Source organism: Dacryopinax primogenitus, assembly GCF_000292625.1.
Source record: "Dacryopinax primogenitus strain DJM-731 SS1 chromosome Unknown DACRYscaffold_17, whole genome shotgun sequence".
In the NCBI taxonomy this organism is placed as follows: domain Eukaryota; kingdom Fungi; phylum Basidiomycota; class Dacrymycetes; order Dacrymycetales; family Dacrymycetaceae; genus Dacryopinax; species Dacryopinax primogenitus.
Window position 1 is genome coordinate 439244 of NW_024467214.1, and position 21166 is coordinate 460409.

The following is a 21166-nucleotide window of genomic DNA, read 5'->3' on the forward strand; positions in this document are numbered from 1 at the left end:
TCTCTTCAGACTTGGTCTCTTAGGATCATCCACAGGTACCTATACTGTAGATAGGCCTTAGTCATCAGGTCTACTCCACTTCCTTGTTGCCTGCTTAGACTCTTGGCACTCTTAGGTGAGCAGACTTAGTCAGCCTGTGTTGCCCTAACAGCAACCCATGCTGTCTGAGATTCTGACTGAGAGGCTGTACAGCAATTTAGAAGCAAATCAAGTATGGATGCCTCATGCAGATCCAGCATCTGCATATGCTTGCAGTATGACTGGGAGCTGGGCCATAGCCTCCTGGTCTGTTGACATGATGGACACCTGGTGCATGCCTTGGGCTGCCATTTCAGAAGCATGCAGGCTGGATGGGATGGACTGGGTGAATGTCAGTTTTTGAAAGAGAAGGGGTTGATAAACTCACCTGTAATCCATACTCCTGGGACACTCAACATGTATTCCCATTTTGTGGACTCGCCATTCCACATGCGGATCTGCTGTGTCAGTGCAGTGATGATCACCATCAAGATCAGCTGACATGAAGTCTACCACATGCAAATAGCTTGGTAGCCCAGGTCAACAGCAGTTTGAAGGTATTCCACATGATGAAGCAAGAATTTAGGAGCAAGGTGCAGTTAATACAGTGTCAGTGAGTATGATTTCAGCAGTAATATTTATAGAGAGTCAACATCAGGATATCAATGTTAATATCAACAGTCTCATGCAAGGGTCCACAATCACATCTCATTTCATCACTAGAGTAGGTCCTTGCTTATCAAGCAGGTAGCACAATACATTGAAAAAGAATGTGCTTACAGATCAGACAGTCCTAATACAAATCTGGTGTTTGGACTACAAGTGAATTGGCATAGTAGGCATATGGGTCTGAATAATGATTTCCTGCAGACTCCCTCACAGTTCCACAGACCTAACCCCACATTCTGCATGATTGAGTTGCTGGTCATCACCCAAGTCAGTGGTGGTGACTTGAGAATAGCCTGTGGTAAGTGTCTTGAACCAGAGGTAAACCCTGCAAGCCCATTCTTGGCTGGCATGGTTGATTCAAAGAGCATTATCTTCTGCCACTGCCACAAATGCTGCCCTGGCTGTTTGTCCAGTTTGGTAACCCATCATAAAAGGCTTGTGGGTGGGAGGGGGTGCCTGGATAAACTTTGAGTGGGAAACTGCATTGACAGGAGGCAAGTTGCTAGTGGTAATGGGAGAGGAGGTGGTGGTAGTAGTGGATTGTTGGCAAGGTCCCGCCTTCATAGTTGCTGTGTCCTTGAGGATGTCTGCTTTGTACATGGGGAGGGAGTGAATGAACTGGTCATACCAGTCTGTAACCTGGAGGAGGAATAGGAGGGGACTGGTGGAGCTGCTTAAGGGTAGAAGTAAGGGTTGAGGATGAGAGCTGAGACGGAGGAGGCATGCTCCTCAGATCCAAGCAATTTGATTCAATGAAACAAATGAACTTGATAATATTGTCAGTGGAGCCCCTCAGAGCCACTTCAGCAAGATCAATGCCTCACAGGCAAGCATTGTTGAGATGGAGTGGAATCTTGCCACACTGTCCCTGAAGACAGAGCAGTGGGTTATCTGAGTCTCACATCAGCCAGCCACCCCCAAATCCAAAATCCAGATGAACAATGCATACCCAGGGCCACATGGAGCAGCAAGATGGTGGTGCCTCTGTCACCATCTGTGATGAGAGCACTAGGCACCATTGCTGTGGGCCTGTGTGCAGTGCCCCAGAGGTGAACCCCGGAGCAGAGTGGAATGACATCATGCTGAACCCATTGGAGAGACTGCAGATTATCTATCCAAGCTTCAGTATTTGATCTCCTAGACAAGAACAATGACTGACCTGGAGCCATGGGCCCAATGAGAGGGAGATTGGAATGAACCATTAGGAGATTGCTGGTGCTGTCATAACCCTTGTCTGGGAGGAGACTGATAGAGAGTTAGAAAGTTACATGCCAAGGGTCAAGGACCTAAGATAAATCTCACCAAGGTAGTCTTTCAGTATACTCTCTCAGTACTTCAGGTGTGATTTGAAGGGTGAGGACTTGAGGAGGTGGATGTTAAGTCAAGAGAAGATCATCTGCTTGCTGTGCAAGGGCCTCCACCCTTGACCCCTGGTATCATCACATGATTGTCAGGATATTGGACTTCTGCACTCATCTCACAATATCACCACCATTTTCTTGTCTGCAAAGTACTATTTTGGCTTGTTTCATCAGGATGTCTACATCATCTAGACAGTGTGATGATATTCCATCAGCATAATATTTTTTAATGGCAGAGAAAATGAGCAAGACCAATGAATGAGCTCACGCTGCATGTCAGCCTCATGGCTGCATTTGTTCCCCTATAGCAAATAGGGGGAGAAGCCTGGAATTCTGGGGCACCACATCAGTGGGTCATGCACAAGGCATCCTTATACCATCTTTACTTACATCCTTCTTAGTTTCTTACTCTCATCTGTCTCAAGCAAAAACAAAGATCAAGTGCAAGCTCAAACAATATGGATTCCCCAACGAGTACAATGACCAACAACCCCATCATGGCATTTCTAGAGGAGCTATCAAATCTTGATGAGGAGAAGGAAGAAGTTGCGGATGGGAGGGAAAAGGGAAAGAAGGCACCTGGAGCAAAATGGATGGACAGCACCAGCACACTGAGCACCATCCCCCTTGGCAGCAAGGATGGAACTGAGTCCTGGCTGCTGCATCCACAACACACAGCATCAGCATGATGAATGAGGAGGAATCTTTGATGGTCGCCAACTGACTGATGATTGCTGCTGCAATGAGGCATGCATTCAAGGCAGTGCATATAGGGGAAGACATTCCCTTGCAGGTTCTGGAGGAGCGTCGTCAGGTAAGTCTTATTTCTTTTGTACAATGATATTCCTTCCTCATCGTGCAAATCCAATATTTGGACAGCATGATGATGGAGTGGAATATCATCATGCTGTCTTTGAGAACTTGCTAATGTTTCCACAGGTTGATCACCTTGATCAGCATTGCAAGTTGCTGGACAGCATCCCTCCCAACACTGCTATGACATTGCTGGACCAAGAGCATTGCAAACACAGTGAGGAGGTGTCTCCAGTAGACATCTATCTATCCTCTCCCCAACACTGCTGTCCTATCAATGCTGGTCAGACCTGCAAACAGGAACAGGGCACTCTATTGGCTGGGTGACCCAGCTGGGCTCCCTCATGCACAGGAGGGGCCATACATGGCAACACTGGGGCATGATCTTGTGGGGTTTTATTCTTTTAGGCCTGATGGGATTGGTCAATGGTGCCAGTGCTTTCATTCATGCACATCCATGGAAGGTCATAGGGACAATTGGTGCATATTTGGACTTTCACTATATGCACTAAACTAATACATTTACTTAGCCCCCTTCTCCTCTACTGTCTCATTTGTCAGCAGTCAGTGCTGGAGCTCATTGATGGTATCTGGGGGGAGAAGAAGGAGCACTAGAAGGGATAATCATAGAACATTTAGTGCTTGCTTGTATGCCATGTTATGCTTTGGCCATGATGAAAAAAGTGTATCTAGCATCTTGACAGTGCAATGATATTCCACTCCATCATGAAATATCATTGATGAAAGAACCCTGAGTCAGACATCATGTCTAGTGCAAGCTAGAGAAGGATAAGATGTAGGTTCAGCTGAATAATGAGTTATGTACTCTAATCAGGAGGAATCTTGTTATCTATAGTTCTTGCAGTTGCAGATTTCCTTGTGTATGTAAACTTCAGGTAAGCATAGATATACTATTAAGCCATGTGGATTACTATTTGGCAGACAGTATAGTGTCACTACTTCTTAGTAAACCCTAGATTATATAAGAACGCCTAAATCTGCCTCCACAAGCAGACCCTGACACGTAGTGAGTGTAGATCGGATCGGCGCTTGGACAGGCTCGATCACTACTACTGTGCATGTAGTGCCAAACGGGTCTGACCGTCAGGTTCAAACCAGCGGATCGGAGATGATGTCATCCGTTCGTTTCACCCGGCGTCCGTCCCCCGTCGGACATCCGGACATCCGGATGCATATGGGGCATGCACCGGTCGAGAATAAAAGCTGTGGAAGACCGGCATGTGAACGGAAACCCACTAGTACTCTTTGACGATGATTTCCGATCCAAGAGTTGTCGTTACTGCCAAGGTACGCCCTCCTACGCGCCCAGGACAAAGGGCCAGCCGCGGGGAAGGCTCGCTAACCTGGAGTTCGAGCACTAGTTCACGATCAAGCCTTCTAAGCGGGAGGCGTTCGAACTTGCCTGGAAGGAGTTTGCGGATCTTGTGAGGAAGTTGGAACCGAAGTGTTTGGTTTGGAATGTTGCGGTCTCGGAGGATGGGCTGACGTATTGGATGTATGAGGAGTGAGTGCATGGTATCATGGTAGGGGCGGTGGGGCTGATGAGTCGCAGGTATATGAGCCAAATGGCACTAGAGGAGTGAGTTCTCGTGCACTATGAAAGGCCGATGGGGCTGACTTGGGGAGACATGAGCACACGCCGCATTCGAAGAAGTTTAGCAGTATCGCCCAGGAGGGGGAGTTTTTCGCTAGCGTAGGTCGTTCGAGCTCTGGAGAGGTTTGTGACTGAAATGGGCTGATGGGCTGATGGGGGGACAGACACCGGAGATTAACAAGGGTTCGAGGCCGTATTTCTGAGGTATTGGTAGAGAAGGGCAGGGAAGGGAAGGCACCGAGGAGAACGATTGTATGAGGACGGTGTGGCGGGGACGGCGTGAAAGAATACAATGATGGGAAAGGAAGTTAATGAATCGAGATATGAACGTATGTTAAGTAACCTAGATCTCACTTCATAAATTTACCTGGGATGCAATCCCCACACTTCTCAAGGAAGCGCACACACTCCCTCGAGCGAGTCATCGTCACTCACCAAAAGACGCTCACGAGTCCCGGAAGAGCCGGCCCTGAAACAGACTTTTTGCCTCCGCAGGAGGGGACAATGCCCGCGCCACTCTCGCGCTCAAGAGCTCATCGTCTCGTTGGCCCTGTACACCACCTTCGTCCCGGAGTCGTATACCTCCTCGTCTTCTTATCAGTGTCCGATACTGGTGGATTTACTCGACAAGTGGGACGATTGTGTGCCTTATTAGGCCTGGTTAGAGGCTGTTTCAGCGAGCGAAGGACGATCCGGCTTTAGGCAAACGCAAACCTGTGAACAACCCGCGCCCTCGCTCTCGCTTTCGCTTTTTGTCCACATTCGAAATAAGCCAAGATGTCGATGTTTGCGCAGACTGTGACGTACTCTGCTGCGCCTGTGCACAAGGTTCGCGAGGTGCAGTTTGGGATCATGAGTCCTGAGGAGATTGTGCGTGCTTTTACCACAAATGCTTGCCACCGCTGACGTGTCCTCTTCGCCTTGGTCTCTCTTCCCACCACCTTCAAACACGCCATGCGAACATTCTGCATGCAAATAGAAAGCGTACTCTGTCGCGAAGATCGAGCATTCGGAGGTGATGGACGAGTCGGGATATCGACCGCGTGTGGGGGGCTTGATGGATCCTCGCATGGGGACGATTGACCGGAACTACAAGTGTCAGACGTGTGGCGAGGGGCCGGGAGACTGTCCGGGACATTTTGGTCACATCGAATTGGCCAGACCGGTCTATCATGCTGGTGCGCATCTGGGCGCGGGGGTGATAAGGGATGACTAATGTTCTCGCTTCAGGCTTCCTGGTCAAAGTAAAGAAAATCCTTGAGTGTATCTGTGTGAATTGTGGCAAGCTCAAGGCGGATATTGGGGATGACACCTTCCGTGTCCTCGTGAAGCGGGCCGATAACCCCAAGAGGCGGTTGCAGATAGTCTGGGAGTATTGTAAGGGGAAGATGTTGTGCGAGTCGGACGACATGAAGGAGGAGGAAGAGGACCCGGAGAAGCCACAGAAACCTTCGCATGGTGGATGTGGTCACATACAGCCGTTGATTAGGAAGGATGGGCTCAAGCTGTTCTTGGTGTACAAGAAGCGGAAAGGAGATGATGATGATGAGGTACGCGACATGTTCGATGCTTCCAAACTGTATTTAACAGCAAGCACAGGATGTCAAGCTAGCTCAGCCGGAAAAACGCCTGCTCACCGCAGCCGAGGCACACTCCATATTGCGGAAGATACCGACAAGTGACCTCCGACTTATGGGTCTCTCTGAACGATACGCCCGACCAGAATGGATGATTCTCTCCGTCATCCCCGTCCCGCCTCCGCAGGTTCGACCGTCAATCATGTCCGACTCACTACGGAGTGAGGACGATCTGACGTACAAGCTTGCGGACATCCTCAAGACCAGCGCGACGTTGAGGAAACATGATGCCGAGGGTGCACCGGCGCATGTTGTATCGGAGATTGAGCAGCTTCTCCAGGTTAGTGATGGCTGGACACTTAGTTGTCTGGCCGTTCTAAACTTGCACAGTTCCACGTTGCAACATACATGGACAACGAGATTGCTGGCCAACCTCGTGCGATGCAAAAGAGCGGAAGGCCGGTCAAGGCCATCCGCTCACGGTTAAAGGGCAAGGAAGGCCGGCTGCGCGGTAACCTCATGGGCAAGCGTGTCGACTTTTCCGCCCGTACTGTCATCACTGGTGACCCCAACATCGCGCTGGACGAAGTCGGTGTTCCTAGAAGTATTGCAATGACGCTAACATACCCTGAACGAGGCCGGTCTTATTTACTGGCTTGATCGAATTGTACTGACAATGGCACAGTGACTAAGTATAATCTTGAAAGGCTTACCGAACTCGTTCGAAATGGCCCTGTAGAATATCCCGGCGCGCGGTATATCATCCGTGACACGGGCGAACGTATAGATCTGAGGTATAAGAGGGGTGATGTTAGTTTGCAGATTGGCTGGGTGGTGGAGCGGCACTTGAGGGACGGAGAGTGCGTATTTCCTCCTCTACGTTGAGAGCCATGCTCATCCAGCTCAGCTATGTCCTCTTCAATCGACAACCGTCGTTGCACAAGATGTCGATGATGTCCCATCGTGTTAGGGTGATGCCATATTCGAGTGAGCACATCGTCTCTCTTGCCTGCGTCATAATACTAATCCGTCCTCAGCTTTCCGACTGAATCTCTCCGTGTAAGTATAGGCAATGGCTGGACATCTGGCCATGCTAACCTGTAACAGAACGTCGCCGTATAACGCAGATTTCGATGGAGACGAGATGAACTTGCACGTACCTCAAAGTGAGGAGACGCGCGCCGAGTTGAAGGAAATTGCATGGGTGCCTCGTCAGGTTCGTTCTCGCTTGATGTGCTCTGCGAGTTCCGTCTCATACTAGTGTCAGATCGTCTCACCACAAGCGAACAAACCAGTCATGGGGATTGTGCAGGACACCCTTTGTGGTATCTATAAGATGACCCAGCGCGATATCTTCCTGGACTGGCCACTTGTGCAAAACATCCTCCTGTGGGTACCTGACTGGGACGGCACTATTCCCCACCCGTGCATTATCAAGCCGAAACCCATGTGGTCTGGCAAACAGATCATCGCCCTTGTCATTCCTCAAGGTATCAATCTGGCGAATGGCAACCTCTCCATCGGAAACCCGATCAACGATGACGCCCTCATCATCGAAAACGGCGAGATCATGATGGGTATCTTTAACAAGGGTATTGTTGGCTCTTCTGCTGGCGGTCTCATCCACGTGGTGTTCCGCGAACGAGGTCCTGAAGTAACCCGAGACATGATCGGCGGTATTCAGACGGTCGTCAACTACTGGTTGTTCCATAATGGCTTCTCTATTGGCATCGGCGACACCGTCCCCGATAAGCCCACCGAGAAGTCTATCATGACGAATATCGAGACGGCGAAAGAAGACGTGCGAAAAGTTGTGGAAGAGGCCGTCAAGGGCTTGCTCAAGCCCAGGCCTGGTATGACCATTCGCGAATCTTTCGAAGCTTCCGTGAACGGTATCCTCAATCAAGTCCGTGACAAATCCGGCAAGTCGGCCCAGCAGAGTCTGAAGCGCGATAACAATGTCAAGACCATGGTCACGGCCGGCTCCAAAGGTTCGTTCATCAACATCTCCCAGATGTCTGCCATGGTGGGACAGCAAAACGTTGAAGGACAACGTATCCCGTTCGGATTTAAGCATCGGACCTTGCCCCATTTCACAAAAGACGACTTCAGCCCCGAATCTCGCGGTTTCGTCGAGAATTCGTATCTTCGAGGTCTCACCCCTCAAGAGTTCTTCTTCCATGCCATGGCTGGTCGTGAAGGTCTGATTGATACCGCTGTCAAGACTGCCGAGACTGGTTATATCCAGCGTCGGTTGGTGAAGGCCATGGAGGATGTTATGGTTGCCTACGATGGTACCATCCGGAACTCTCTGGGAGATGTTCTGCAATGGACCTATGGGGAGGACGGCATGGACGCAGCCCATGTCGAAGAACAGAAAATGTCGCTCCTCACAATCAGTGACGCGGTATTCCAAAAGAGCTTCCGGGTTGATATTCTCGCCGGTGCCGGTGCAGGCTTCTCTAGAAATGCTCTGCAAGTTGGGATCATTGATCCGAAAAAGGAGTTTGATGTCCAAAAGCGGCTCGACGAAGAATTTCAACAGCTGCAAGATGATCGTCGCTTACTGCGCACGTTTATCTTCCCCAATGGCCCGCCGAAGCGGTTGGTCTTGCCAGTCCCTATCTCGCGTATTGTTCAGAATGCCAAGGCAGCCTTCGAAATCGATCGTCGACGATCCAGTGACCTCGACCCTGTCTATATCATTGACGAGGTCAAAGCACTATGCACCAGGCTGAAGGTTGTGCCAGGAGAACACGCACTTGCTATGCGCATGCAGCAAGACGCCACACTCCTGTTCCAAATCATGTTGCGTGAACAGCTTGCTGTTCGTCGTGTCATCGAGGAACATCGACTGCAGAAGGTTGCGTTCGATTTCATTGTCGGAGAAATCGAGCAACAGTTCCTTCGTGCGCGTGCCCACGCTGGAGAAATGTGCGGTGTACTTGCGGCGCAATCCATCGGAGAACCCGCCACTCAGATGACGCTGAACACGTTCCACTATGCTGGTGTGTCCAGCAAGAACGTGACCCTCGGTGTGCCTCGGTTGAAGGAAATCATCAACGTTGCTACCCACCTGAAAACTCCTCGTCTGAAGGTGTATCTCGATCCAAATGTCGCCATATCGCCCGAGGCATCCAAGGCTGTCCTCACCGAGCTTGCACATGCTACTCTGCGCACTATTACAAAGTCGACCGAGATCTATTACGATCCTGAGCCGTCAACGACCCGCATTGAAGAAGACCGTGACTTCGTTGAAGCCTTCTTCTCAATTCCCGACGAGGAGGTTGAACAGAAGATGAACCTCCAGTCGCCTTGGTTGCTGCGTCTAGAGCTTGATCGAGCTCAGATACTTGACAAGAAGCTCGAGATGAGCTACGTCGCGAGCAAGATTTCAGAGGCCTTCCAATCTGACATCTTTGTCATCTGGTCGGAAGACAACGCTGAGAAGCTAATTATTCGGTGCCGTGTCATCAACAATCAGTCCGACAAGGATGAATCTGGAAATATCGAGGAAGATGTATTCTTGCGCAAGCTTGAAAACACGATGCTCAACTCAATCAGTCTTCGTGGTGTAGACGGCATCAGCCGAGCTTTCATGGTACAGGACAGCAAGACAGTGCTGACACCCGAAGGTGACTACCGCACTGACAAGGACGACTGGATGCTCGAAACGGAGGGCATCAACCTAAAGAAAGTTCTTTGTGTCGAAGGAGTCGATGCCACAAGGACGACCACGAACTCTCTCCTCGAGGGCTTCGAAGTTCTGGGCATTGAAGCAGCGCGCGCAGTGCTCCTTACGGAACTTCGTGAAGTGCTCGAGTTCGACGGTTCGTATGTAAACTTCCGCCATCTCGCCCTGCTCTGTGATATTATGACATATCGCGGCACCTTGATGTCGATCACACGTCATGGGATCAATCGAACAGATGCTGGCGCGCTCATGCGTTGTTCCTTCGAAGAGACGGTCGAAATTTTGTTCGAGGCCGCTGCTATGGGTGAGAAGGATGATTGCCGCGGTATAGCCCAGAATATCATGTTTGGGCAAGTTGCGCCGCTGGGTACGGGGGCATTTGACGTATACCTGGACATGGATATGTTGAAAGACGTGCCGATCGACGAGGCCATTACTGCCGCTGAGTTTACCATGGACGGAGGCATGACTCCTGCTGCCGGCTCAATGACCCCCTATGATCGGTCGCCGGTGTATGAGGGAGGGTTCAGGGCAGAAGCTGCCGCTTTCTCGCCCCTGGTCATGGCCGGCGCGGACGAAACTTCGCAGTTCTCATACCGTGCTACTCTTGGGCAAAGCCCCCTCGGAGCCGGTCTCGGAGGTGCCTCCCCAGGCTATGCTCCCACGTCGCCGGCGTATTCGCCTACGTCTCCATTCGTGCCAACATCACCTGGATACACCAGTGGCGCAACATCGCCCTTCATCACATCCCCGTTGGGCGCAGGGGCCACGTCGCCGTTCTACGACCCTCGTCGCACTGCCGCCATGGCCACCTCCCCAACGTACTCGCCAACGTCTCCCGCCCTCCAGATGACGTCGCCTGCGTACACCCCAACGAGTCCGGCCTATACCCCTACGTCGCCGAACTTCTCACCTACCTCCCCATCCTTCTCTCCCACGTCCCCAAATCCACGGGCGGCCACTGGGTACTCGCCTACGAGTCCGCAGTATTCGCCTACGTCCCCGCAATACTCGCCCACATCTCCACAATACACCCCCACATCTCCGCAGTACTCACCTACGTCCCCTCATCTTTCACCTACTAGTCCACGCTACAGCCCCACTTCGCCGGTGCACGGTGCGTCGACGCAGTTCTCGCCCACATCACCGGCAATGATGTCTCCTACATCCCCGAGCTATTCGCCAGCATCTCCTGCTTATTGTGAGTCTCTCAAACATTCACAGCAACCTGTCACTGACTAGTTTACAGCCCCCACGTCGCCAGCGTATGAGGGAGCAGCGAGTCCCGCTCGTGGTAACCAACAGAACGGGCAGAACACTTCCGGGTACGCATCCAAGCAGAAGTTCCAAGCGTCTCCCTCTTGGGAGTAAGCAGTGGTGCGAACAATGAGCAACTGTAGACGCCTTTCATCTATGCACTCCATAACCTCTCTTGTTGCCTTTTCCCTCCATCGATCCCTCGACCGCTATCCATCGCCTCCTAACCACCGATCACGTCCAGTTATCTCCACCACTTTCCCTGTCCTGTGCGTACTTTACAGTTCCTGTCACATCCATAAACCCTGTAGTTCCTTGCAATGGTATCCGTCCCCAGGAGGACAGTTTGTATAAATGTTTGTGCGATCATGAACGAACACGGCGTCCGTCTGCTGGCACCGGATGCCGACAAAGAACCTCTGTCCTTACTCCCCAACACACAGTATCCGGTTACCAGGATGGCTTAACCCACCACCAGAATAACTTTGCCGCTCACTCTGTATCTTACGCAAGTTCAAGTCCCACTCAGACTGACGGACGCAAGCCGCCGGCATCCTCATTCGGACCGTGTGTGTAGCCCGCTATTCCCCATCTTGTGTTTTCCTTACTCTGCATCCTTGCATCCTTCTGCAAACAAGAAGGTAACAGCTTCATTAGAAATACAGCCCTACTGCCCACCCTGCACCCCGACCTACTGCGTCTTCTCCTTCCCTTCCGGTTTCGGACCTGCTGCAGCTGGTACCGGTATTTTCCCTGAGCCTGGCATGGCCATTCCCGCTGTTCTCTGGGTGACAACCACTGCAGGACAGTACATGAGCACTTTCCCGGTAAACGTCAAATGCCCAGGAAGCTCACCAAACAACTCCCTCCCCAGCCCTGCAGCGGTCTTCACCGCTCTCCTGCACGCAAACTGCCACATCGCGCAGCTAACGCTCCCCTTCGGCGCCCAGGGAAAGGACATCCACCACTCTAGCGGCCCTAACAAGCCCGGGGGGAGGTAGAACACCGCTTCCCGGCGGTAGTAGAATGTGAGGATGTACGGTGCTGCGGAGGTGAGGAGCCAGAGGATGACCTTGAACCTGAGTGAGAAGGCGCTTTTCTGGCTCGAGATCGCTGCGTCTGTTCCGAGTGAGCGGAGTAAGGCAGGAGATGAGAGAGGGAGACGCACTGAGTTTCTCAAGCTCTGAAAGTCCTTTGTCGACTTTCCGTCTCAGCTTGGCCCATTTGGCGAACTCGTCCTGGGCACTCGTGCGCAGTAGGTCCTGTTTATCCGCAAATACCTCCTTGCGTAGCTGGGCCTGACGCTTCGAGGGCTCAGGGGAGATGAGGCGGATATAGAGTGCGAATACCTGCGCACTAGGATGAGTGAATGGGCAAGAGACGTGGAGGGGAGGACGTACGCAGTCTTCTAGGACACTTTGTCCTACCCAGGATATAATTTGTGTGAATAGTACGAGAAGGAATATTGTCAATGCTAAGGAGGGCATTGTAGACAAATGAAAGTATACGGATGAGCGGTCACTGTCACTGTCACAACTGAAATGAACACACCGGCGGAAGCGGAATTTCTCATTTCCAAAATTAGAAGGACCCTGAATGATTTTTCATCGGTTGAACATTGGCCTCATCAACATACACCATGTACATCACAGCGAGGAGGACGGCGTCCCTCTGCCGTCGACAGCTTCAACGTAGACTCTTCTCCTCACAGACGTACACTCGCCCTCTACCCGCGGGCGCTCTCGAAGTATACGACCACGCACTCCTCTTCCTCGCCCAAGACAGAGACGTCAAGCTTGCCCGTATCTCTTCGCTCCAGGAGGAACTCCCCTCTCTCACGGGAGAAGCGGCAGAAGGATCGAAGAAGGAGATTGCGAGACTGGAGGTGGAGGCATGGATCAATGACCCAGAAGTGAGATGGATGCATAACATGGGATTATGTGCGTTTCTCTTTCCTAATGCTTGGTGTTTGGCGTATTGGGGCATGGGCTGATACCGAACAGGGGATATGAGCAAACCGGTATATCGACATCTAAGAGAGCAACAATGGCGAAAAGAAGGGGTCCTAGATCTCCTCGTACGACCCCTTCTCCCCTCCCTCCCACCTCCTAACCCTTCTTCCCGCAGATGGAGCGCCTCTGGCAGATGCACATCATACCCGATGTCCTCCCCTGGGTCGACCCTACCCTTGACATGCGCCTCCAGTTTCCTACTGAGCGAACGGAGGAGGTCGTCAAAATCAAAGGCAAAGACGATGTCGTCTGCCAGGAAGGGGACATCGAGCCAGGCACATTCGTCCTTCCTTCACAGGTCTGCCCCGTCTTGTCCCTTCCTTAAGAGCGCGACTGACTTCAGTATTCACAGACATCTAAGGAGCCCCAATTGTACGTGACCGCCTTCCACCCTGAAGAACGCTTTTACACGCTAGTGATGGTCGATCCTGGTCTGTCCGCCCCTCCTTCCCTCCTCCGTTTCCCCTAACGCTGCGCAGATGTCCCCTCACCAGAAACCCAGTCCTACAGCACCCTTCTCCACTGGCTAGTACCTAACATCCCCCTCTCCTGCCTCTCTCCTTCCTCGCCGATCGCCCTCCCCCCCGCGCTGCTGCCTTACATTCCTCCTCACCCGCAGCAAGGCTCGGGATATCATCGTTACACCACGTTCCTCCTCCCCCAGCGCGCCCTACTCACGGAACTCAAAACTCCCCTTCGGCGCAACTTCAACCTGCGCGACTTCGTCCGCCAGTACTCGCTCTCCGGCTCCCCAGTCCCAGGAGCACCAAAACCCATCCTCCCCGGGCACGGCAAAAAACGGAACGGGGTAGGCGAAGTCACTTCCCTCCATACGGGCGCGGAGGTTGGCGGTGGGGGAGTACACATGTTCCGCGAGGTGTGGGACGAAAGCGTGACGGCGCTTCATGAGAGGGTGTTTGGCGTGGGGGAGAGGAGGTTCGGGAAGTTGAAGCAGGGAGATCCGTACGTGGACGAAGAGGGCAGGAGGCCGAGGAGGTATTATTAGGGCTTGGACAAAATTGTGCACATTGTGCTGAGCGTGCGGTAATGAGAACGCATGTTTGCCTCCCTTGGGTTTGCCACATGAAGGCTGGATTATGATTTTCCCGGCAAACTGTCCATTCTTGTATGAGACGTTCCTCTATTCCAGCTACTCTTAAATTCTAGATCACCTTCGGACTCCTCTTCCCTTCGCCTCTCAATCCTGATGCCTCCTTACCCTCCCCTCGCACCTCTCCGGCAGCCACCTAAGCAACCCCGCGAACCCTAGTGCGATACCCACCAAGCCCACCCAAGCGAGATGTCCCGCCCAGACCTGGTGCTTCACCCCGTACGCAAAGAGGGAGGTGATGCACACTGGGCCTAGGGCGCGGATGGCGCTCGAGAGGGAGAGGGCAAGCCCGTTCAGCGTCCCGAGCGAGTGGGGGGAGGGGGTGATGTCGTTTAGCACTAATTGGACTGCGGCTGGAGGACGTTAGCGGGAACACTGCGGCAGATGCGACATGGGAAAGGGGAGAAAGGAACGCACTGAAGGACATGCTCACGCTGCTACCTAGCAGAGCGGCGATAGGTAGCAACACCCAGAACGCCGTTTCCCTCCCCGCTCTGAGGAGCATATTGAGCGCCGGGAGCGCGGCAAGCCCGAGCGGTCGCGCGATCGCTGTGAGGCGGAGTACGTTCCCTGTCCCTATACGGTGCTGCATAGGGGGAAAGACAAGCAGGATCCAGAAGGCCTGACCCGCTCCTCCTGCTGCGAGATAGAGCGAGATCTGGGGTGGGGTGAAGCTCCACCCGCCGAGAGAGATGGGTGTGTACGCGAAGAGAGGAAGGAGGGCAGTGAAGAGTACGGAAATGAGCATCACGTATTCGAAGATTAGCAGGGCGGGGAGTACGCCGGGGGAGACGAGGAGCTGGATCGTTGTGAGAGGCTTCGTGGTGGCCGTGGTGGTTTTGTGGGATATACCAGTCTGGATGGGCTGAGCATGGAAGGAAGTGGTGAAATGGGAGGCGGGCTCACCTCCTTGAGCCACAATAAGTTGGCAGCACAAGACAGTGCTGTACATGCCCCGCTAACAATACAAGGAAAAAGATAAGGGTAGCGCTCAAATATCCACACACCCCCAAACAAGCCCGGGTACTGGCTTGCAGGCTTGGACAGCGCACCACCGATAATGGGGCCGATGAAAATGCCCATGTTGCCGGCGAACATGAACAGGCTAAAGGCGCGTGCTTGGTTACGCGGTGTAGAGTTCTCGGAGATCATCGTTCGCACAGTACTGATGGAAGGTCAGCGATGTCGCGCAGGGAGGATGAGACGTACACCAGAGTACCGGAGAACACGCCCGCGATGCTCCGCAGTGCGATCATCTGCCACACACTTCCCGCCAAGCCAAAAACGACCGATCCGACTGCAACACCCGCCAGGCTGATGACGAGCACGGGTTTCCTACCCCACCTATCGGCAGCCTTGCCCCAGAAGAGCATGCTCACAGTCTGCATGAGGGAGAAGACGCTCTCTATCCACCCACTCCAGAATCCCACGTCGGCCGTGGGGACGCTGGCTAGCTCGTGTATCATTTGGTTGACGAAGGGGAAGATGCTGAAGAAAGCTATGGGCTCGACGAACCGGGCTAGGCAGAGGAGGAAGATCTGGGTTTTGGGCAGCGGCTTATCGAGCTCTTCTTCTCTTGCCGATTCGCCATCTGCTGGACGGACGGATACGGAGGCGGCGGAGACTTTGAACACCCTACCGTCCTCGTTCGCTGCTGCAGAGGGGGTAGGAGGGATGCTAGGTCCCGCCGTAGTGGACGGCGAGGGTGGTTCAACGACCAGTTCCGCCGAGGGCTTGTGTTCCCTGTCCCGGGATGCGATAAGCGGCGTCGACTCGCTAATAGGCTCCTCAGCAGTCGCAGTAGCCATAGTGATAGATGTCCCGGTTGGGGAGTCGACGAAGTGGGAGCAGACCAAGCTGTGAACTTTTGCTCAATCTCTAGCAGGCGGAGGTAGTAACCCGCCTAGTATCCGGTTGAGCTATTCTCGGCCCGCGGGGTAGGGGCCATTATCAGCCACGGCCATCTTTTCACAAGCAGTCTGTTGGCCTTCCCCAGAGATTATTAATGAATAGATATTATCCGCCTTGTGTTGATGTCGACATTAGCACGTTAGCATGAACAATTCAACATCAACAAGTGTCGGCGTTGGCCACACAGCGCTCAACGCCGAAAGAAGCGCCCGGCAGCGGAAGCAAAAAGTTGGAAGTAGGGGTTCACGGGCAACTTCACCAAACGAACTTGCTCTCAGACTTTGTGTGCTTCATCAAATAAGTGCTACACAACATGGCGAAACCAGCTAAGCGCCCTCGGGGATCCTCTCCCACTCCTGCTGCTTTTCCTTCAACAACATTCGTCACTGCCCCCGCTGACCGACCCACAAAAAAACCACGCAAGTCCAAGCATCGACTTGCCCACATCTCGGACGGCAACCCAGGGGAGTTCGAGTTCTCTCAAGAGGCCCAGCAAAGGCTGGAAGATGAGAGTGCGAAAGATGACGAGGAGAGAAAGTTGGAGGAGATGCTTTTTGGCAAGAAGAGGGTGAGGAGGGAGGGGAAGAGGAAGGGTGAGGTAGCGACGGAAGTCGTGGACTTGACTGAAAGTGGATTGGAGCATTTACAAGATGAAAATGTGAGCTTCTTTTCTATGTCAAGTGGTCAAGTGTCAAGTTTCTCAATAATTGTAGCTCTTTTTTGTGGATGATGCTCTGGAGGGCATGGACGGTCCAGTTCTCGGTGATATGGAGGCCGCTTCGGAGGATGAATTCCCAGGGGAAGAGGAAGAAGAATTCCACGGGTTCGGTTCCGCCAGTTCCTCAGGCCCAGAAGAAGACGACAACGACGACACAGACTTATCCAAACCCTCCCCCGCACCTCTCTCTGCGCCTGCCGTCTCATCCCGCAAAAAAGCTGCCTGGACAGACCCCTCCGACAGCACGCTAACCGTCTCCCTCTCCTCCAATCGTCTGCGCAAGCTTCGCCAGTCAGCAGCAGAGGACAGTCTCTCTGGACAAGAGTACGAGCTCAGGCTGAGACGAGAGTTTGAGAAGATCCAGCCAGCGCCGGAGTGGGCTAAGCCGAAGCGTAACAAACGGGTATCAGAGGGAGAGGAAGGGGAAGAAGGAATCGACTCCCTCCTACACGGGACAGCAGACATCGTCCTCCCATCGTCCAAGAGCACCTCTCTTCCATCAGGAGAGCTCCAGCTCACCCGGCTCGCAGACGCCAACCTCTCCTCCCCCTCTTCTTCGAGCTGTATGACCTCTTTCCACCCCTCGCTTTCCATCCTCAGCACCGCCTCCGACCGCCGGCTCAAGCTCTTCTCCATCGACGGCGCCCGCAATCCCCTACTCCAATCTATCCATCTCCCGGATTTGCCCCTCACAAAAGCGGTCTTCAACCCCCAAGGCACGGCTGTCCTCTGCACAGGTCCAAGACCATTCTGGTACAGCTACGACCTGCTCTCTGGACAGCTTCTCCACTCTCCTCGGGGCCTGTGGGGATCCCCTAGTGCTCAGAACTACGAGGACGGAGAACGCTCGCTGGAGATGTGCGAGTTCTCACCTGACGGGACCCTCCTTGCGGTAGGGGGAAGGCGGGGGAATATCTATTTTGTTGATATGCGTGCTGGTGGGGCGAGTGGGCAGGTGTTAGGAAGCGTAAAACTTAACAGCGCGGTCACTGCACTCCAGTGGACCCAGCCAGAGGGGAAGGAGATCCTAGCCGTTGGCGAAGAGGGAGAAGTGTACGTGTTTGACGTGGCTGCGCGCAGGTGTGTGAGGAAATGGAAAGACGAGGGTGCTTTTGGGGCTAGCGCACTAGCCGTGAGTGCGGATGGGCAGGGGATGGCCCTGGGGGCGAGGACGGGGATTGTCAGCCTTTATGATTCTTCTGCTATGAACACGGGGATGGGTCAGGGGAATCCCAAGGCGCTCAGGACGGTTATGAATCTTACGACAAGGATCTCTTGCTTGAAGTTTAACAGGAGTACGGAGATCCTGTGCTTGGCTTCGAAGGACCAGAAAGATCAGCTGAGGATGGTACGTATTCCTGTGTTGAGAAAGACTTGAGCTGAGGATATGTAGATGCATGTGACTAGTAATACGGTCTTCTTCAACTGGCCGACGTCGGGCACACCTCTGGGACACGTTACGAGCGTCGATTTCTCTGCGAGTGACGAGTACGCCGCGATTGCCAACACAAGGGGCAAGGTTTTGTTGTACCAGCTTCGTCATTACATACAATAGGAATGCATCATGGGCATCATAGTGTTAATTCATCGAGTTACCTATCTGGGGATGAGAATGGTAGTAGCGTGGCGTTGATCCTCGTTGAGGGACACCGCAGTGACCTTGAATCAGCTTCGCGATCCGGGGCTGGTTGAAAGGTTTCACCTTATTCAGCACTTAAAGTGAAATTTTTCGTTGATTTTCCTGGCGAACGATGAGCTGCTAACTTCGCACACGAGTCAATGAAATTCAGACTTTTGCACCGTGTCAAGCTGGAGAGACATCATTCATTACCCGAATAATCAGTGCATCCTTGCTCACCCGACGAAGATACTCATCCCCACCCGGCACGAACGCGCAAAGACTCCTAGCGATCGCGAACCAAGCACGGCCTCCATCAACATTGGACATGCGGAAGTCTTCAATACCAGCATTATGCGCAGTGGAAAAGAGCCATTGTCGCTCCTCTGTCGGATACAGCTACGCCATGCGTAACGCGTCAACTTCCAGGTGTAGACCCGGCACCCGCGTATACGCACTTCACTGAAATCAGCTCGATCTTTCCACAGCTGTAGCACATCGATTGCCTGCTTGAAGTAGTGCGTCGTTTTTTGGCGATCGTTTGGTCCTCCCCGCTGCAGTAGCAGGTCGCAGACTGCTCGCAACCACCTGCAGAACTTTGCCATAGGTAATCGGTCAGTTTCGAGGCTGGTGCGTAAGATTGCCTGGATCTGGGATTAAGTCGGACAGAACGCTCATTAGGTCATCGAGTACCTCAAGGGCAGCATGCACCACTGTGGCAGTAAGCTATCAGATGCATCGTACACTAAAGGGCGTACCACCAATGGGGCAATGATTGTTCTTCCACAATATATCTGCTATCATCTCCAGTGCGTCCATGTTGGTACAGGGTACGAGACTAGTTTCCTATATGGGATAAGCAAGCGTGCACCCGGAGGACAGCCGGCCCGGACATGACAAACCTGAATGAGCCGAGTGATGGGATCCCATTGCCCGAGATACGCGAGCTGTTCGACTTCATAGACCACACAAGTTTGAAGCATCTTTCCAAGGCGAGCTTCTTCTTCTCCCGGGGTAGATTGTTGTAGAGCAGTATTCAATCGCGTCTTACAGACTACAATCTCTTGTAGAGCCTGACGATGCAAGGCCAAACGCACTTGTGCATCTTTCGTCCCTCGTGCAAGGAACACTGTTTTCTTCAGCAAAAGTAGATGCTACGGAAAGTTGCGGCTACCTTTCCCCGAGATAACCAGGAAGCTTGCGATTGCTTTATGCACGGTAATATAGCCATCCGCACCGTTGGAGAGAGTCTTTTCACAGCATTCCATCAGCTGGTCAAGAACGACCGACAGTGAGCCTTCTCCAAATAGCCTCTGAGTCGTGCATTTTACTTACCAGTATTGCGTGCCGAAAAAGTTCAGAGACAGCATCATCATCCCAAACCGAACAGCCGCGTACTCCTGTGTTATAAATGGTACGCCATAGCCATTGGAGATCACTCGTGATGGAGACAGGAGTGATAGTCCGAAGGGCTTCCATCAGGTATTCCTGCACTAAATCGAGTTAATTCACTGGCACAGAAAAAACCAACGATTAGAACATACGGTTACCTAAATGCTGGAATAAGGCTGCCAAAACTTCCGGGCTATAAACATTGGCTGTTAAGCGACCACTGTGGCACAAGATATACATACGTGTCTTCGACAGGTTGGTCTAAACGATCAACCAGCAGTCGTACGATGCATCTGCAGGAGAATCAGACAAGAAGCAATTGAAACAACCTTAGTCTTACCGGTATAAATCAAGCATATTCACCTCTCCAGGCGGCTCTCCTCGAACGCGAAACACGTGAAGGAGCGCCTCCAAGACAGCTTGCACTAAACTCTTCATGTTGGACTCTTGCGCCAGTTGCATGACCATGGCTAGCTGTGAGCGCTCAAAGTCAGACGCATTTACCATGTCTCGTACTGACGCAACAGCTATCTCCAGCGATAAATTGGTCCAATGTACTGGTTGTGCGATAACGTACCATCCTCCTCTCGACCTTGGGCCCAAGTTGAGTTAGGATCAAATCATTCGGATGGTATGGGAGGTGCCTCACCTTCTTTTACAGCAATAAGAAGGTGTAAATAGTGAGTTCTGGCGTCTGTGATAGGGCATTGACTTGTGAGATGAGAGGCCTGTGCGAGGTCGCCAGCCTCTATCAGGCATAGCGCTGCTTTCCTTAATACTTTGGGGAAACTTGTCTTAGCCGTCGTTTTGAATGCGGAATGAGCACAAAGCGTAAAATACTGGGCGGCTTTCGCGTATTTCCGCGATTGATGGAACCGATCGCCGAAACTGACAAGGATCTGGCGCTTCCTTCTCAGCAGTCATAGTCAGATATCAATGAGTATCATCACCGTTTGACAGGCCAAAGAAGAGGTGCTGTCTAGAGCAAAGTTTTCGCAATGGGAGATGACTGGGGAACACTTCTCAGATGGCATCATGTTGTACAACAAACGGTACATGCGTTCGAGAACCGCTTCAATGCTGGAGTATGTTGTGTCATCCTCCAGTCGAGGTCTCGAGTATGTCATCAAAGTGATGAGAGTTTGACATACTGTATCTTGGGTGCTCGGCTTGATTATTTGTAAACACTGGTGGAGAAGAGTACGGGCGATGGTGATGACCAACGTTGACCTACGAAGGGAAGTTAATGTGCAACAGCTTTATAGGTTTTGTTTCGTACCCTCGTTCATTCAATGAGTTCATTTCGACGAGCACACTGGTTGATGATGAGTATTCGGGCGGGACAGAAAGGAATGCATCGGACCTCATTACTTCATCCTCTGTCGTATCCATGCAAGAAA

General features: G+C 52.4%; 7 protein-coding genes across 7 annotated transcripts; 4 read left to right on the forward strand and 3 right to left on the reverse strand.

Moving 5' to 3' along the window:
• Nucleotides 1–4133: 4133 nt before the first annotated feature.
• On the forward strand, nt 4134–4679 carry DACRYDRAFT_110346 (uncharacterized protein; the record flags this gene model as incomplete). Its single annotated transcript, XM_040769041.1, has 5 exons — nt 4134–4169; nt 4244–4386; nt 4435–4461; nt 4509–4599; nt 4641–4679. The coding sequence occupies 5 exons, from the start codon at nt 4134–4136 to the stop codon at nt 4677–4679; spliced, it is 336 nt and encodes a 111-aa protein (XP_040625917.1).
• A 352-nt stretch (nt 4680–5031) lies between these two features.
• On the forward strand, nt 5032–11336 carry DACRYDRAFT_118311 (subunit of DNA dependent RNA-polymerase). The gene is made up of 11 exons (XM_040770559.1): nt 5032–5346; nt 5456–5654; nt 5707–6026; nt 6076–6393; nt 6444–6690; nt 6739–6913; nt 6961–7040; nt 7091–7112; nt 7161–7269; nt 7321–10948; nt 10997–11336. The coding sequence occupies exons 1-11, from the start codon at nt 5254–5256 to the stop codon at nt 11116–11118; spliced, it is 5313 nt and encodes a 1770-aa protein (XP_040625918.1). The 5' UTR covers nt 5032–5253; the 3' UTR covers nt 11119–11336.
• Nucleotides 11337–11670: 334 nt separating this feature from the next.
• On the reverse strand, nt 11671–12491 carry DACRYDRAFT_82924 (uncharacterized protein; the record flags this gene model as incomplete). Its single annotated transcript, XM_040776597.1, has 4 exons — nt 11671–11802; nt 11860–12123; nt 12173–12353; nt 12405–12491. 4 exons carry the CDS (start codon nt 12489–12491, stop codon nt 11696–11698), a joined length of 639 nt encoding a protein of 212 aa, XP_040625919.1. The 3' UTR covers nt 11671–11695.
• A 152-nt stretch (nt 12492–12643) lies between these two features.
• DACRYDRAFT_82927 (PEBP-like protein) lies at nt 12644–14048 on the forward strand (the record flags this gene model as incomplete). The annotated part of the gene is made up of 5 exons (XM_040776598.1): nt 12644–12944; nt 13008–13081; nt 13132–13314; nt 13369–13447; nt 13496–14048. The coding sequence occupies 5 exons, from the start codon at nt 12644–12646 to the stop codon at nt 14020–14022; spliced, it is 1164 nt and encodes a 387-aa protein (XP_040625920.1). The 3' UTR covers nt 14023–14048.
• Nucleotides 14049–14214: 166 nt separating this feature from the next.
• Nucleotides 14215–15935, reverse strand: DACRYDRAFT_56683 (MFS general substrate transporter; the record flags this gene model as incomplete). The annotated part of the gene is made up of 4 exons (XM_040775387.1): nt 14215–14480; nt 14545–14992; nt 15034–15292; nt 15337–15935. The coding sequence occupies 4 exons, from the start codon at nt 15933–15935 to the stop codon at nt 14215–14217; spliced, it is 1572 nt and encodes a 523-aa protein (XP_040625921.1).
• An 870-nt stretch (nt 15936–16805) lies between these two features.
• DACRYDRAFT_56513 (WD40 repeat-like protein) lies at nt 16806–18311 on the forward strand (the record flags this gene model as incomplete). The annotated part of the gene is made up of 2 exons (XM_040775379.1): nt 16806–18118; nt 18164–18311. The coding sequence occupies 2 exons, from the start codon at nt 16806–16808 to the stop codon at nt 18309–18311; spliced, it is 1461 nt and encodes a 486-aa protein (XP_040625922.1).
• Nucleotides 18312–18548: 237 nt separating this feature from the next.
• On the reverse strand, nt 18549–19930 carry DACRYDRAFT_82932 (uncharacterized protein; the record flags this gene model as incomplete). The annotated part of the gene is made up of 9 exons (XM_040776599.1): nt 19919–19930; nt 19710–19867; nt 19549–19645; nt 19277–19503; nt 19133–19220; nt 19068–19087; nt 18833–19018; nt 18615–18773; nt 18549–18565 (listed from the first exon to the last, which is right to left on the reverse strand). Coding segments are annotated over exons 2-9 (936 nt in total), but the record flags the coding sequence as incomplete, so codon positions are not given.
• Nucleotides 19931–21166: the final 1236 nt, after the last annotated feature.